The sequence below is a fragment of the Botryllus schlosseri genome, chromosome 2 (genome assembly GCF_051294905.1).
Source record: "Botryllus schlosseri isolate E-star chromosome 2, Bs_hap1, whole genome shotgun sequence".
NCBI classification, from domain to species: domain Eukaryota; kingdom Metazoa; phylum Chordata; class Ascidiacea; order Stolidobranchia; family Styelidae; genus Botryllus; species Botryllus schlosseri.
The window spans coordinates 3,930,882-3,949,685 of NC_137237.1; the positions used below are offsets into that span (position 1 = coordinate 3,930,882).

Sequence of the window (18,804 nt, forward strand, 5' to 3'; positions counted from 1 at the left end):
AATTGAATTCAATTCCGCAGTAGAAAGAACTAGAATTAAAAGGAAGTCAAGTTCATATAAAGTTAGAATTCATTCTCATAAATATGAGAATAGTAAATGTTTGTACGCCAAGCTTGACCAATGACCATAGCCTACTAGTAGGCCATGGCTTGACTCGTTTCGTCCTATACAGTGCTCCGCAGGTGAATCAGAAATTAGATTAGAATCAAAATCAGCATAGCAACATTTCACAAATCATATCAGAATTAGATTACCACCACTAGGATTTTCTAGTCCAAGTCTGCCTTGAATATGACAGCACTGATCTCGATACGCATCGTTGCAGCATATCCAGTTCTGTTTTTTGATAACAGAAAAGCCATGGTCGCGTGTTATAACATTAAGATTACGATGGATGTAAATGCCATCGCCATCAAAAGGTCGACTGAGGACGCATAACAAATACTTGACCATGTCATCGTTGTCAGACTCCTTCAGGACGAAGTTCGCCGAAATCAAGCGCTTCTGGGAGCTACGATTGGGCGGCGGCGGGAGCAATACCGGATCTAATAACACGAAAGACAGAAGCAAGCCGTCGACTAGAAAACATAGGGCACACGATGTTACAAAACCAGTTGTATTACACAGCGGGGCGGACATGAGCACGCCAAGTTCTAGTGACATTCGTCATCGTAGCAAACCGAAATCCGTGCCAGATCAGTACGGTAAAACGCTAGACGTCACATCCTCTATCGCGGCTACTCGGGAACGTAATGTAAGCCGTCGGAAGAATGACAGCCACAGATTGCGCGATGGTACGCATACGACAGCCCACCATCACACAGGAAACAGCTTCACGTTGTCTTTCATTAATCGAATTAAACGGGGTGGAAAGGGTTTAGGGAAGAGCAACTCGCCTGAGATTCGGAAGTCGACAGAAACGAGCAAAACACGGAGAAATATCGATTTCGCGCGGGCCGAACGCGTTTCTGAGGGCGTAGGAAAGTCTGAGATATATTACGCGGAATCGGTACCGTACGAAACAGAAAACAGTGGGTTATTTTTTGAGACGCGGGAAGACATCGCTGTTGATCAGCGGGATGTGAATTTGGCACGGGCCGCAAATAGACTGTCGCAACAGACAGAAATCGATAGAACCAAGACTTGCAAAGCAAGCAGGTCGTCGCCTAGACGCGTGGCGAGCTCGAAAGAACACGTTCGCGTTAAAAAGAGACGCTTCAGCGCTCAGAGCGATAAGCCGCGTTCGGCGCCGTCGTCGTTGAGGTCCTCGCCCGAGCGGAAGACTCTGGAAGATTTGGAGAAGCTGTGGAAGAGATTGCCGGACATGAACGGAAAGTTCAACCAGATTCAGAGCTTCTGGGAGATGAAGGAGAAGAAGCGGGCGGCGCAGTTCGCGAAAGAAAGGAGGTGAGTCGCGCAAAATTACTGTTGGACAACAATGTTTTCAGCTTTTCCAAATTGGATTATAATTAGGATTATACCTAGTTTTTTTTAGATTAGATTATAATTACGGAATTCGGAAAAACTTGAAAATCAGTATAACAATTAGAGTTGCATTCAAAACAAAAATCCATTTAAACAAACACGTTTAAAACACGGCCCTTGTTTAAAACATTTTTTATAGCCATGAAGTCACGAATCTTCAATTGTGACGTCACAGTGGATTGTAATTTGCAATTAAAAATATAAGGTAAATATGACTCCTTCGACGAAAAAAGCTTCTCTCATAAAAAAGCTTCTCAAAAAACTCTCATAAACACACCAAAAATATTTTAAACCAAGACTACATTGTTAAATGTTTTCGAACCCATCTACACAAGTATAGCATAATTATACGTTTGAAAGAACAGACGATTTTTTTGAAAAGACATTTGTTTAAAATACCGTTTAAAACATGTTTTAGAGAAATTGTTTTAAAGCGCCGTTTGTTTTGAATGCAACCCTAATAACGATCAAGTATCAGCTCATTGTCATACGAATTGCATTGCAAAAACTCGGAAATTGGATTAGATTCCTAATTGGAAACAAATGCGGCAAAAATAAGATTATTCCAAATCGAATTAGAGTTCGTTCTCGTATAAGCACGAGAATGGCACACGTCCGTGCACCAAGCTTGGCTCGTTTCGCACTAAGTTGTGGAGCATTTCCCGCAAAACCAGAGATTGGATTAGGTTTAAAATTAGAACATATAAATATTTCACAAATCACAATACATCAAAATTAGATTTCATGCATTTCGCTTAAATTATAGTCTAATTGGACAACTAGAACTATCTTGTCGTCAAATTGTATTTGAAACTAAATCTGGTTGGGAGCAATGACGGATTTTTCGCATTTTAAGAGCTACCACGCATTAGACTTCTGCTCTGCTGAATTTGCCAATTCCATTTCTGCTTTCGATCGAAAATACTAAAAAGATATCATTCAAAATTGACGGCTTAGCATGCGAGCTATTGATCGGCCGGATCCGTTTCGCGTCGTAGACTAGCTTTCCTATGCAGCCTTAGCCTATAAATGCGAGTCTTGATTATGTTCAATTTGAAGATTGACATTGTTTCGTATCTTCTCCGACTTTAATTGTAAAATCGCGGTAGTTCGGCATACGCGTATCATGTCAGGACCGTAATTTAACATTGAACAAGATGATCAATTCTGTCCGCGCTGCACTCTAATGATTGCGTCGAAGGCTTAAAAAGAATACATTATGAAATGACACGTCGCGAATTCTCCGTTGGCTGATGACGAATATACAATGATGGTGCGCTAACGACCTTATTTTACTCGTCATAATAAGGCGGAGGTTCAGAGCGAAGTCGAGATGAACGCGCGTAGGTGCAGGCGTTTAATGCAATATTGATGACATCTGTGCAAAGTACACCCTCTCGGCAAAGATGCGGCCGCGTATGCTGTAATGTAATGTTCACAGCGAGAAATTAAACTCTGTATTTTGATAAGGAGCGGTTTCTTCCTGGTGCGTTTCACTTGTGTTATCGTTACGATGCAGAAAGCCATGTCGCAGATGACGCTATGCGTCAAGTGAAATTGATTGAGTCCTGTAACTGTTTCGTCGCAGTTCCAGATTATCGATCTCCTGTTTAGATGCGTTGCGTGCGGTTGCTTTTTGACGCGGGCCTTTCGAGAAAAGAACGGGATGCTTTATTGTGAGGACGATTACTGGAATAGGTTCGGGCAAAGCTGTAACAGATGCTCGTGTATCATTACCGGACCTATCGTGGTAAGTCGCAGCTGTTTGCTCTGAAGGATTCAAGATATTATTGCTTATGTCCCACGCAGAAATCCGCGGTTTCGTGAAATTGTCTCAACTGTTGATATATACATTGTACAATCTAATTAAAGCATGCAACGTGTTTCAAGCGTTTCAGGTCAATTGAATTGTTATATATAACGTGACTACTCAGTTGGCGAATCGCTCTCACACTAGGGGCCGTTTTCAGTATTAAAATCCGGATCTTATCTGTAACGGTATTTGTAGACCCGAATATTTTCGTTGGCACTCGTCAGGGGTAGGCTAATCGCCAGCAACTAGTAGAGAATTGGATAGAACATTGTACATCAACAATTTTGTGATAGGATTGTTGATATACAATGTTATTTTCTATTCTTTGCTAGTCGTTGACGATTACCCCTGATTAGTGTCAGCCGAATATATTCGGGTTTATTTCAATAAGAAGATATTATTCAATTGTATATTCAAGTTCTGTACACCCAAGAGTATGTAAGCTTTTTTACACAACCAAATCCATTATCATTGATTTTCAAAACCAAAGTGCCAATTCTCCCTCTGGCTGTGACTAACGGGATCAATAATTACATTTCACTCATTGCATCTGCTGATATCGCTTAACCGGATGTTGTGTATAAGATATACTCTGGTCCTTATTGTATTTGTAGGACTGCAAATGATTTCATATTATTATATATTATATTAAACATTCGTAACGGGACCTTTGCTAAAGCTCTACCGGATGTTGTGTATAAGTTATACCCTGATCCTTCCTAAATTTGTAGGAACGCAAATGATTTGTTATTATTATATTTAATATTAAACATTTGTAACTGGACCTTCGCTACAAATTTTTGAGTAGCCCTAGTGTTACGTTAGGCGTGATATATTCGATTTGATTTGATTTCGTTTCGATTTGACCAAATGTAGCGAGGCCCCAAGTTGATTTATTGAAAATTTCACGACTGTAACTTGCGGCAATTCATTCCATACAAGGTGAGACTCGCTGCCAGTCGAATTACTTCCTGCTGCTTGCATTGGCGGAGATGATAGTGTGCGAATCATTCATTTCACGATTCAGGAACTGCGGCAACCACTTCTGCTTAATGCTGCTTCCCATGTATTATCATGAGTCATTGGGGTTGTGTTACATTCAACGCCATCAAGTTGTGATCGAAGTTATCAATCGTAAGGGTCGCGTGTCTTGATCATGTAAGCGCCCATGTATCGCAATTCGCAATTCGATTCGACCTCTTTACAACCAATTACTCCAAAGCATTATTATTCAAGTGAGCTTATTGAGCGAACAGTCTGTAGTTGTATATAAGGTACATTGTACAACACGGCTTTGTTTTGAATCAAAAACAATATTGGGTATTAATCCAAGCTGTGTGTTGTGTTATATTTTATTGCTCAAGTACATAACCATTAACCATGCATGATACATATTGTTGTTTTGATTTGAACCGAGCGAATCAGTTAACATTTTCATAGTGTTGAATGGTTGGTGGCTAGTCATTACGATTTCCTGTTGATCTTACGTAGGGAAGAGAGTGATGTATATTGTATATTGCTCTAGTGCACTGCTATTTGAATCGCAAATGTCATTCTAATGTGAATCAGAATATGTGTAGCCAGCACTTCTGTACACTGGCTTAGTCAGAGAAAGATTTAAATGGAAAAGTAACATCTGTTAACAGCTCAGTACGATTTTACGATGTTGATGATGAGACAATGTTCAAAATTCAAACTGTCCACCATGGCGGTTATAAAATAGTTTTTGATTTAGTTCTGTAGGGTTTTCTAAGCCTTGCAATATTAGCAGTTGGCAGCCTACACGTACCAAAATTCACAAGATCGTAGTATAGCTTCTTTAAATGAAGCCTCATTTCCAAGATTGCTGGAACTCTGCGGTTTCACCCTGAATGTTTTCACTGCGTCAAGTGCTCTCGATATATATCCGACGGCGACTCCTACTGCCTCGTACTTCATAACGACTCCTCTTCAACAACATTATTCTGTGAAAATTGCTTCAAGGTAACTTGTCACTTGGAGCAATATTTAAGCTCACCCCGTTTCACGTATGCAAACTGTTTAGAACACACAAAATGGCCAGGATCCTAGCGATCAGTGCGACGTCGAATGTTTCTCTGTGATTATGATTGTCAGTTTCGACCCAATCGTGGATAATATACCTGTCGAGCTTGAAGTAAAGACACATATCAAACACGTGCCTTACTCCAAGACGCCGCATGAACCAGTTGGTCAAATTGTTTCTGGGTAAGATTGAACTTGGAAAAACTATCCTTTTGGTGAAATTCTTCGTTTGATTTATATCATATAAAATTCAATTTATCACGGATAACTGATAGCTAGGGCTGGGCATAATGGTTTGAGTAATAGAATCTGAATGAATTCAATGACTCAAGTCGAGCAGTGGGAGATCATTTTTTTGAGTACTGAAATTGTACGCTCTTTGCCACTACGAGTAAATTTATAGATTAAAATTTTAGTTCCAATAATAATTTCCGCTGTGGAAGACGTTAAACCAGTGGTCTCAAACTGGGTGGGGGGCGTGGAAGCATCGGGGGGGGGGGGGGAGGCGTGAAGCTGCCTGAGAAAATTGATGTTACTTGAACTCGGAATGAGTCTAATTTGTGCTGCAACTTCTAAATTTCAACAATGGCTATGATTATAATTATATTTCAATTTTAAAAGTCATATTTTCATCATATACCATCCACACACTGATGCTGGATTTTGACTGAGACCTAGCCTTGCACTAAACAGTATACAGTATACAGATATCCCTGAACGACGTGTATCTGAAACCACTGATTGAAACCTAGATTGTATGTATCCAGCATATAAAGCGTGGAAATGACATATTTGTGAAGTGATTATCAACCTACAACATTGTCAAGTGCAATGAAACAGGTATGGTCGAAAAACACCAAATTATATTGGTAGCACTGGCACTATTGTCTTAGTTGGTCGCACGAAAGAAACGTATTTGAACTTTCCACATAATTAACATTATTATTACATCATAATGAGTGATACTCGAATACTCGACCCGAAACCTAATACTGGATTCAGAATTGGTCACTCGGGTACCTGAATTTGCCCAGCCCTACTAATAGCAAAAATTCTATATCAACTTGTTGGTATATAGACCAGTGATTTTCAACTAGTACCGTATTTCACAAACTATTATGACATGTTCCATGAGAAAATTCGCATTTTTCTAGTTCTAGTCTCTAGTGGAGATTGAAAAACACAGACTTTACCTATTTTAATTCCAGTATATCCAACGGGGAGCAAAGCATGGTCGCAATTGGCGACAGAATTCTTCAAGTGAACGGTCTTAATGTGAAGTACAATGTTAAAGATTTGGTGAGCAATTCTAATGCTGGCGCTTGATTTCGCTTTCAATATATTCTTTATGATAGATTTTGCGTATGACTGATAGTACCAGTAACGCTCCACTGCAGTTGACCGTGGAAAGAAAAGTGTCTATAAAAAAGTAAGTTACTGGTGTCGATGATAGCCTTGCTACTTTTGCCCGAAGGGGATACATAAATTACTATAACTATAAGTGGCTTTGAAAATAATTTGACTTGTGATTTGGTGAGGTAGTTTGAGGATAAGCTATGATTATCGGACATGAAACGGGTAACCGTATACGTAGCAGTTATGAAACAACGCTGCACTATGTAGGCCTAATTTTCGACTGTCTTCATATGTGCCTACAGATGTAGATAGAATATTCTAGTGTTTGTGGAGACGTGCCAGGGTAGAAAGGGACATACAAAAGTGCATATTATATCGTCATAATGTGACATGTGAACTGGAGATGTATGGATCTTGTTTTTTGGCTATCGTATCTGGATCCAACCCTGTTCGAAAAGATAAAAAATGAAAAGATAAGACACTATCCTTTAGGACAGGATAACAAGGTCATAATTTATCTTCATAATATATGACATATGTGAACTAGAGTAGAGATGTATGGATCTTCTTATTTAGATATCGTATCGGGATCCAATCCCGTTTGACAAGATAAAATAACCGTAAGTTAAGGCACTATACTTTAGGACAGAATGTGAAAAAGGACATAGAAAAGTACATCGATAACCTTTTCTTGGTTATCAGGTAGCTTTTTAGGCATCAAATAGGCCAGAATGACATTATGACATGCTAACATTAGGAATGGGCAGAAGTGATGACCCTTTTTTCAGTCATCAGTAGGGCAAGTTTTTGTTGCACTAAAAACCTGAGAAAGTTGCATTTATTTTTTTGATTTTAACAAAAGTTGCAGAATTTGCATTTTGACCACATTTTGCTCGGTTGACTAAAAACATAAGGCAATTTTCTGGCTCAGCTCCCGAAATACCCTTAAAAGCGTTATTTCGGTGCTGATTTACGGTGTTTCAGTCGAATTTGGCCGTGTATTTCACCGAAATCGAAAATACTTTTGTGAAAAATCGAAAAAGTTGCAAAAAGTTGCATGAAAAAAATGGACAAAAGTTGCAAAAAGTTGCACTATAAGATTCCTTCAATAGGCTTAAAACAGAATTCTACATATCTTACGAGTATTTTGGAAGCTGCCGGAAGCTGTAAAAAAAAGTTGCAAAAGTTGCAAAAACTTGCCCTAGCTCATGAGCTTACCAAATTTTTCAGTTATGGCTTAGGGGGACTAGGCAGCCAACCAACAACATGTAAGGCTCCACGCTAGATAGAAGGCTAAGAAGCACTGCACTAAAAATTTATAATCCTGCCCTGATCCAGATCTGGCATTAAGTTTCAATACCGTTTCAGAGAAACTTGTTGTATCCCCGTTAGAATCTGAATTCCTGATCCTTTTCATCGCTAATGGGAACATATGAATTTAGATCTTCGGTAATATCTCATTTGGATCAAGAATACGAAGGGCGCGCCGACGATGACATGTTACGTATGAGATCACCGGATCTGCACGACATCATAAACCATCAGCCCCAAGCACACGAATTCAAATCCCCGGATGAAGATACAATGCTTTCAAAACTGCCTCCCACAGAAGAGCTGCCCTTTGAACACTGTGATTCTAACTCGACAGCTAGTCCACAACACGATAGCTATGCCAACTCTCCGCTCACGTGTTCAGTCATGACACCGATAATGACATCATTTAAAAGTGAATGCTGCTTGCCGGCGAAGGGTCTCGCTCGCGAAAATGCAACTAACACCTTGGAAAGTGCTTTGCACGCTGATAAATCAGCAAAACTGAAAGCGGAAACACATAGCAGTATTTCAAACGCAAGCTCACAACATAGCATCGATCATTCCTCTAGTACCGAGAGGTCCAACTATTCTGACAATATGTGTTCGAGCAGTCCAACTTTGCATCATTCCGTACAAGACACTTCAGATACAGATAATATGTTGCTGTTTCCAGAATTCGACAGTGACACCGGTCTATCGGAACTTGTTGCAACAGACACATCAACTCAGAAGCGCAACACAATCGCACAATCAGTCGATAATGATGTGAAACCTGTGAGCAATGTAACGCCAGGCCTTGATATAAAGTCCCATAATGATGACAAGTCATCCAAGGTTTCTTCGGAAGCAAACGATCGTATTGATAGCGAACTGGGTGACAGCCAAAGCACACTTAATCGAAAACGTCGTCAAGGGTACAAGAGATCTCCTGGCCGCGACGCGAAAGGCTTGGTTGCTCCTGAGATTCTTGACGTCATATCCCGGGGAAATATTCCTGCCGCTACAGAACAAAGCCAATATCCTTTACTGCCAGTCGTGAAGGAAATATCAAGCAAGGTACTGTGGACAGAATTTGTCTAGTTTAAACTAATTCTTGACATCGGCCATTGCGTTTATAGCCCGAAAGAGCTATTGTGATGAACAGAAGCTTGTGTCATCCAAAGAGAAGTCACTCGCTGAAAACAACAAACGATGGGTCAACGGTTTTGAACAGAGAGTTTTCACCAGGGTAATCTAGTAGTAATTATCTCTATGTTATACCATGGGTTCCTACTGTGTGTGTGTCCCTGTCGAAATATTGAAAAATCAATGGCCCCCTATTTTTTTCAACTCGTTGAGGAAATTAGGAACCGTTATTTTAATTAAAAAACTGATAATACATTAACGGGTACTAAGAATGATGAAATGATATATATACGATACACAGTAGTGCATTAATGAGTTACGGTATTACACATTGTCACGGTGGAATCAAACACCTATTTTTTAAATGTGAGATCCGTTTTTCAAACTTATAGTTTTTCATAAAATTTCACTTTTTTTTCGGCCATATTTTGGCCATGTTCATGTTTATCACATTGTTTCAAAGTTGATCAGTCAGCTAAGAAATGGCCGGAAGAGAATGAAAACTTTACATAAAGTAAATTTTCTCAAAACCTGTAAAATGGACGTAAGCTACTTTGATTCCACAGCCATGATATTGAGTTAATGTGATGTTTGATAATGTCTGAATTGTTGGATTGGTGGCAAGGGGAAGAATGTAAACTCAATATCAAAAATAAGTTCACTGATGTACCAGTAGGCTACTTTTACTACATTTATTTTGATAGTTAGGCTATAGTGGATTAGACTTGAATATGATACAATTCTTCAAATATTTTCATGGTCCGCCTGAAAAACACTATTGGCCCCCAAATCGAGAACCCTCTTGTGTTATAAGAATGATATTTTCTTATAGGCGAATGGGTGGAATGGCTCCCGTCGGAAGCCCTGACAACAATAATGATTACAAATCGCGCAAGGCTGTCTCTGCCAGTACGTCATACTCAGTGCTGCCACACTCAACGACGTTGACTAAAGATCTGAATCGCTCGGAATCGATGCGAATTCATGGCGGGGTTGTGGAATACTGTCACAAGTAAGTGATTTACTGTCAAGGCCTACTAATGTTCTTTTTACTATCGAATTATATAGTCATATTAAAATAAACATGTTGTTTATGATATTTTTGTCTGACACTCTTCAGGGGTAATCGTTAGCAACTAGTATTATTGGAAAGAACATGGTGTATCAACAATCCTATCAATCGATATACAATGTTCTATCCAATTCTCTACCAGTTGCTGACGATTACCCCTGACGAGTGTCAGCCGAAAAGATTCGGATATATTTCAAAGTGAATATATTGTTCAATTGAATATTGAAGTTGAACAAAGTACAAGCATTGTTTCAGCATTAATTTCCTGCTAGCCTATAACATTTTGGTTATAGCACAGTGTTTCCACGGTGTGGACCACGAAAAGCAGCATACAGCATACCATTTTTCTTGTTCTGTTGATGTTCAGGTTACTGCTAGCGGATGTCTTTGTAATTGTTAGTCTTATTTGTATATGCTCTCTTTCTCACCCAGTGGTTCAATGCTTCCAAATTCCAATTAGAATATATGAAACTATGATTCTCCGACCCGCAAATTAGGGTGCGTCATATTTTTAACAACGACATGATGTCCAGGATCCATTAAGACTGGGGCGATTTTTTTTACAGATCAAAAAAGTCACAATAGTAGCGTTAGGTCAAAAAATGTCAAAATTGTTTACAAGGTTAAAACGTTTTTGCAATGTGCATTTCGTTCGTATCGTAGATTTCGCACTGTTGGTTAACTTATCATTTGACATTTTACAGCTTGTAGCCTACTTTATAGGCCTACCGTTGTAGATGGCCCATTGTCTGCTCATTGTGAATCATAAACATTCAAATGAAGCAAATATGTTGACATGGTGTTATGCTCAACGTACCGCAATACCCCAACTGACGCAAGACAACGTGAGCAGTGTGTGGTTCTTATCAAGAAGCGCATCATGAAAAATTGTGATGTAGACACCATTGCCAGAATGAAGCAACACGGTTTGTCACCAGCAGTGTATGCACAACTTCAGCGTTGTCAGCCTACAACTGCTGCTGTTGAACGATTTTTTCCTCATTCTTGGCAAGCTACTTATTAAGGACAGACACTTTTTATCCGAGAATGTAGGAAAGTATCTTTCGTTGTCCTACAAAAATTTTTAATCATTTCTCCCATAATGCTTAATGTAACTACTGGATTTCTTCATAGGGCCAGATTTCGATAAAATGTTGACGTCATATTTTATGATACGTTTGTTGATATGCAATGTTCTTTGTAATTCTCTACTAGTCGCTGACGATTACCTCTGACGAGTGTCAGCCGGAAATATTTGAGTTTATTTCAATATGAATAAGCTATACAAATATAAGCATTCAGTAACCGTCGAATACCTTTCTGACAGGGTCTTCCGTCCCTGCGATTTAATTCACGGCGAAGTGCTGGGTGCTGGCTTTTTCGGAAAAGCCATCAAGGTCACTCACAGAGAGACCGGCGAAGTGATGGTGCTCAAGGTCTTGAACTCTCTGGGCGAGGACGTGGAAAAGGCCTACATAAAAGAAGTACCCAGTCTTCGAACTCGTGATGGGTTTGATGCTTGAGTTTTTTTTGCTGTTCTCAGGTGAAAGTGATGAGAAATTTGAACCATCCGAACGTGCTTCGGTTTATCGGAGTGTTGTACAAGGATAAGCAACTCAACGTTATTTCAGAATTTGTGGAATGCGGAACTCTTCGTGGTGAGAATATCTTACTGTATCACTCGTTATGACGCCGCAACAGTATTAATGGAAAGTTGACATATGTAGTATGTACCTATTAACGACCACAGAGAATATTATACCAGTTTTGTGTTTTCCGAATGCACCTGTTTCAATGCATTTTGAGAATATGCTGTGGATAGATCGCAACTTTGCAGATATGTCAATTCCGTTAACGTGCGTACTGTGTGGGGCAGTGGTTCCCAACCGGTGGGAAATTCCCCACTGGTGGGGAATAGTTGCAATTCCTAAACATTATATACAGGATAGTCTACGTATTTACGTAGGCACATGTGCGATTGCCGTTACCAGTTAATTGCTCTGGAATTATGTATCGAAAATCATAAATGGAAAGTGTCCTCGGAGGGCGCCTAAATGTCCTCTTTTTCATGAATTTGTCCTCTTTTTCTCTGAAAAAATGCGAAAAATGCCACTCCATCGCTGCGAACATCGGAGTTTCTTAAAAAAACAGGGGCCGAGTCTAAGTGAAGACCTTTTCTTTAGTCAACACACAACTATCAGTCTAAAAAAATTCAAAATCACCGGTTTTCTTGTAGCTTTCAGAATTTATAACAATTGTTCTCTTTTTAGGATCTCAAAATATGGTAAACCTATTTTAAAGGGTACATAGGAGTTTTGGGTAGTGGGGAATGAAGACTCGGAATAGATCTGAAATGGGGAATGGAGACAAAAAGGTTTGGGAACCACTGGTGCAGGGTGACCATATTTTGGAATCGGGAAAGGAGGGCACTTTTATCAAATCATTAAAGTTTGATTACATAGATTGAAAACGGCTGATTGTTGTTGTGTTGACTAAAATAAAAAGTTCATCACTCCGACTCGACTCTCGAATGTCCGCGTTACGTGTTTCGTATCATTTGTGGCGATTTTCAGTTGACCCTATCCATGAGCCTAGATGTCAAAGCTATAAAGGAGGACAAATCCTCCTAAAGTAGGACATATGCTAACCCTCGTACTGTGTAGCTTTGTATCTACGTGTTTTGTACGACGCAATACGACCAATCAAGGTGTACATCCTTCTACATCAGAAAATAGTTTACTCTTAATAAGTCACGATGAGCCTATAATTTCAGTATGTCATAAGCGCCGACGTAGTTTGTGTGTGCAATCGGCGTGTGACTTTTGGGAATCAATGATCTAGACCAGTGGTTCTCAACCTTTTTCACCTCGCGGACCGGTAAAATTTCAAAAAATGTATGGCGGACCGGTGAAATTTGAAAATTGAAATGAACCCAAAATGTATTGTATGCAACCGTTTTTGCAATTTATGGGGCTAGATAGTAACATTTAGAGGGTTTGGATCGTAATTAATGATCTTCATGATGGCATCCATGTGATTTTATGGGAGTGAGTCTGCTGAGTTGAGGTAAAATTGCCTTGTCCAGATAAACGTGCTACCGCTGAGTGTCGTTTACAGTCTTTCGCGCCGAAGGCCGCGGGGTTAACCTACCACGCCAACTCGAATACGATCCTTCTCTTTGACCATATCGAGAGAAGAAGTGTTTCGAAGTCGAATCAAGATTTTTGTCGTGCTACCTTGCTCATTGCTCACTGCCACCAGACGCAGGCTACTCTGGCAACTACGAATACAATGGGTGCCGCAAGAAAGCACCTTACAGCAGCATCCGCAAATCCGAGCCGAAAAAGCACTTCGTTAGCCCACCCCAAAAAACGTTGGTCAGCCCGCAGGGCGATAAGCCGAACTTTCGGGGGCCTCGCCCCAGGGTTGTAACCATGTCACAAAACTCCGAGTCACAAGTCATTGTAACTTTTATGGTTTTGACTCGAGTCAAGTCGAGTCATTTTCCATTCACCACCGAGTCAAGTCTGAGTCCAAGTCATCGAGCAGAGGTTCGAGTCCGAGTCATGGTATTATGGCTCGAGTCCAAGTCCAAGTCATTGTGTTCACTGCTAAATTTCCAGTGAAAGTCTTTGTTAAACCCACTAATATCGATATCGAATGGTTCATATTTATGATATACTAATTATCCTCACTTTTAACAGTTTCTGGTCGCATTTTCAAGTACACGTATAATCCCAATAGGCAATTGAATAGTATATTCATATTAAAATGAACCCGAATATTTTCGGCTGACACTCGTCAGGGGTAATCGTCAGCAACTAGTAGAGAATTCGAAAGAACAGCGTATATCAACAATCGAAATCCCAATAGGGTAGTTACTTTAGTGTTCTTCGAAATTACAATGAAATGTCGGTCTTGGCCGTATGAGTTGACTCGTCATATGACTTGGTTTGAGTCATGTGCAATGGCTCGAGTCCAAGTCGAGTCAATACACAGATTGACTCGAGTCGAGTCGAGTCATTTCTGTATTTTGAAAAAATGAGACTCGAGTCAAATCGAGTCGTCAAAAAATCGTGACTCGAGTCTGACTAGGGTCATTACAACCCTGCTTCGCCCTCGCCCAGACCCGACAGTTGGGTGGAGGTTTCACCAGTACTTGTGAGCACATTCATTCTACTCAGTGTAAGCAGAGAGTTTATGTGGCTTAATCGCACCAATTGCGAAAATTCTCGATCATTCATGACTAAATCTGTTTTCTCGCTGCCGAATTTTTGGCACACCTTTCGGAGTCTCATGTTAACCAAAACTTTATTCTGTGTTGGTACGTCGTGGCGCGGTAATGGCTGACGCCGAAATGCCAATTTCTATGAATAATGCGTATTCCTCGGAGAAGGGCACCTATTAAGCAAAACATTTAGAGACACTACATCGCGCAAAGCTCGAAAAGAAATTGAAAAATGTTGGAAAAAGTTTCAAAAAAATAGGCTATGCTTTATGTTCATTTGCAAAATAATTTGGGGCCATTTTCCAGCTCGGCCCCTCTCCAATTGGGCGGTTGGGGTTGCCACAGTTACGGTCCTGCAGAAAATGAATGAAACGAAAACGAATGATCGCAAGAACTGCGCTGTTTAGCGATGAGTTGTCTCGTATCTGTTCTGTACTTGCCCCTCGCATGTCGTCAAATGACACATCTTGAACTTTAAGTCAAATCGAACAGGTTTCCAGGCCTAATGTTACCACACGAAGTTATAAATCAGTTAAAAATTTGATGTTTTATTTATTATATCAATGGACAAGCCTTCAGCATTGCATCTTGCAATTAAGGTATGAAATTGTAATATACCTGGCGGACCGGCTGGAATGTTGTCGCGGACCGGCACCGGTCCGCGGACCGGCGGTTGAGAACCACTGATCTAGACATTTTAAGTATTAGAATTGTACTATTACTATTTCAGAACTTTTCGAAAATTTCGAAAACGAATTTCCTTGGCAAAAACGAATTGAAGTCGCAAGAGACATTTCGTCCGGAATGGCATACCTTCACGGGATGAATATAATACATAGGGACTTGAACTCTGCGAATTGCTTCGTGAAAGGGGTAACTCTGAACTGCTGTTGAAGTATAGAACACGTTCCATCAATTTTTCATTATAGGATGGCACGGTGGTTGTCGCCGATTTTGGTTTAGCAAGGATCATGCCACAACAAACATCTTCACTCTCAAGAAAGAAACGATACACAATGGTAGGGGCGCCTTACTGGATGGCGCCCGAGATGTTGAGTTTTGGACAATATGATGAACGCGTCGATATATTTTCATTCGGTATTCTCTAGCTATGTGCCGTTACATTTCCATTGTACTAATGTAATGAAAAATTACAGGTATTGTGTTATGTGAGATAATCGGCAGGGTCATCGCTGACCCAGATGTTCTTCCGCGAAACTTAGAATACGGACTGGATGTCAAGAAGTTTTTTGAAAAGTTTTGTGAAGATTGTCCGCCGTACTACTTTGCTATAGCCATTCAGGCTTGTGACCTTGATCCTTACCGCAGGTAAGTCATTGATAACAGATGTATATTATCACATATCCACCAATCAAGGATGCCGTAATCCGATAATTATCAACGAAAAACTCAAATAACTCCGCTTCTACTAGTTGGAATTGAGTCAAATTTGTTTTGCATCATCTTTGAAGACAACCCAACAATTTCATGGGATGGACAGGAAAATTTGAAATTTTTTTTTTAAATTTTCCCCAATAAATTAAAAATTTCAATTCAAGATTGCACGGCTTTTACTGGTTGGAATTGAGTCAAATTTGGTGAGCATCGTATTTTTAGACAACCTGACGATTTAGTCATTAAGCGAGTGAGATTTGGAAAAAAAGTTTTTTTTTAACAACCCTACTCTACGTACGTGTCTTGATTATGAGAATACAGTATCATCGATAGAGAGAGAGAGAGAGAGTCTTTATTTCCATCCAACCAAAATACATAACACACGGCAGTGGTGGTGGTACAGAAAATATGCATGCACAGTATTCGGTATTAGATAGGAATGATCGATAAGACCGTGAAGGTCATCTAGTCTGATCACACCAGCATCAAACAGGTACACTTGACTCTGAACAGTCTGGCTGTAAAAAATGTTGCGGTAGTTAAAAAAATAAAATAGAAGAAAAATTAAACGATGGTGGCAAATGATCAATGAAGCAATGTCTGGGCGAGGTAGGGCAACAGTGTTAGTGTAACGACAAGAGGTGATCAAGTAGGGCTTTTTTGAATCTATTATAAGGCAATTCACGGATATGTGGTGGTAATGCATTCCAGATGATAGGTCCCGAGTAGTCGATAGATCTCTTAGTTAGGTTGCTATTGGGTGGGGGTAAGTAGATGTTTCCTTTAGACGAGGATCTCGTGTAGTGGGAGTGGACATTTTTAGCAGGCATGAAAAAGTCATCAAACACAGGAGGCAAACTATTGGAAAAATATTTGTGAATGACTTTTGATACTTCGAAGCGATACAGTTTGTCAACTTGCAAAATTCGGTGCTTACGGTACACTAAGATACACTATAATAGCCCGAGGCCGTTGGGTTGCAGGAGTTTTCAACAAAGTAATTAATATGAATGAACCCGCCCCAAGTGAATAATCAGCGATAAGTCCATGAATGTTTGTATATTCTTATGCCATGATCAATTTTCAAAATTATAATTATATGTGCTGTAAATTTTGAAAGAAACCACTTGCTCAGACACACCAAATTCATTCATTCATGCAAAACCTTGTTCTAGTTTTTAATCTACGACAGTTGACCCTAATTTCAAGTAAGGACTGTTGGAGGTATTGAGCTTTCAGACTGCACAAAACTATATATTCATAACCAGAATCTAGTTATGTTCGAGGGGAGTAATTTAGGAATCTTTACTATAAAGTCTGCCATTAATAGCAATATGCCCAGTCCAATGTCCATTAATCAAGGTTTATTCTGTCTCTCTATCACAGGCCGGTGTTCAAGCAACTTGAAAGTCTCTTCCAAATGCTGTCAATCCAGAATCAAGTGTCGCGAATGAGAGTGCCTCCCGTGATTGAAGACTTGACAAGGAAAACCTATCACAGCAATGATTTGCCGTTATTCGACACCGCAGTTTACAAAAAATACCATTTGCACAAGGGACTGAACAATCATAATAAAATTCTGGAAATTTAGAATCCAAGTGCGACGGCATAAAACTTCGAGTATTCCACCTGTAAACTGCAATCTCACAACTTCATTACCAATTCCTGCGTCAATATGTGTTACAATTACGATTCCGCTCCATTTTCTCTTCATAGCTTGCTTATTCTATAGAGGTGCAATTTATATTTGTAAGCTGCATTGGTTAGAAGTGTTGAACTTGATCTTTGCTGCACTTCATTCGGTCATTCGACTTGCTGGAAATGCTTCAATTATTCCACTGTGTTATTGCTCAAGTATTATCTTGTCTAGTTGAAGAGATCGATTCAGTTAATAAGTGCTACGTAGCAGCAGCTACGATCTGTAGGCGTTCTTTGTGTGATTCTTTGCTTTTTTCATTTTGTTGCCTTTGTCGTTTCAGCCGCCTGTTATGCGAAATATATATATTTGTGAGTCAAGGTTTTGTAATCACATTTAGCCTATGTGATAAATAGGGAGCGTCTGATGCAGTGTATCACTGGAATTCGAATAATAAATTAAACAGTTATTTTTCAACAACCCTTATGGACATACTGATACATACATTGTTATGTAATCTTTCTATCGAATGTGACTCGCATTCGATAATCTTTCATTAAAACTACTGAACCTTTTGCTACACCGGGGAGTCATTAGTGTAGCGATATCGACATCAAAGTAACAGATATTACAAAGTTAATAGAAGACAAAAACGGAAGTTGACCTACAGCAAAGATTTGCTTTATTTTTCATTCATCACTCACGGCGTCGGGATGCAAAAGCTACAGTGCTTTTTATGGTATGAACGTAATTGCCAATGGAAGCATACAGCAGCAATTTGTTTTTTACAATCTGCGATTTAGCAAGGTTACACCGATGGTGTGTAATTTTTTGATTTAAGAAACCCATATGATGCTTCGACAGGAAGCTTTCGAGATGTGATAAAGCCGTGCTTCGGTGAAGTTCCAGCTTTCTCGAATCCAACTTCATCATTCATCATCATTGGTTTATTAGCAATTTTATCAGTTCAATACACCACAAAAAATGCGATACAATGAAAAGAAAGGAAGATGTCGAAGCAACTAGGAGTTGTCTATGGAATCGGACACCCACCTTGGCCTAGGCGACGTAAAGAGGAGGCATGCACACTGAATGAAAGTAAAGAAGATAGTAATAGTAACATGTCCGTAACATGTAAATATGTTTTCATTTGGGATGGGCCATGATGTTATTGAGATAGATTGAGTTGAGATGTAGTAAAAAGATTAAATAGGATTGTATTTTATTGCTTTGTATTATACAGTTTGAAAATTCAATTGTCTCTGTCCAAAGGTTTTCCACGCAAACCCCAAAACCGTTTAGGCGTCGTGAAGTCCCGTGCTGACAATGCCGACATC

At 39.7% G+C, this 18,804-nt stretch overlaps 1 protein-coding gene across 1 annotated transcript; it reads left to right on the forward strand.

Annotated features, from left to right (window-relative positions):
- Positions 1-262: 262 nt before the first annotated feature.
- LOC145433058 (uncharacterized) lies at positions 263-17,847 on the forward strand. Its single transcript, XM_080309962.1, has 15 exons — positions 263-1,407; positions 3,100-3,235; positions 5,141-5,281; positions 5,343-5,524; positions 6,550-6,640; positions 6,697-6,770; positions 8,140-9,067; positions 9,130-9,239; positions 9,969-10,148; positions 11,536-11,692; positions 11,752-11,866; positions 15,167-15,309; positions 15,366-15,534; positions 15,594-15,765; positions 17,218-17,847. Exons 1-15 carry the CDS (start codon positions 401-403, stop codon positions 17,420-17,422), a joined length of 3,810 nt encoding a protein of 1,269 aa, XP_080166088.1. The 5' UTR covers positions 263-400; the 3' UTR covers positions 17,423-17,847.
- Positions 17,848-18,804: the final 957 nt, after the last annotated feature.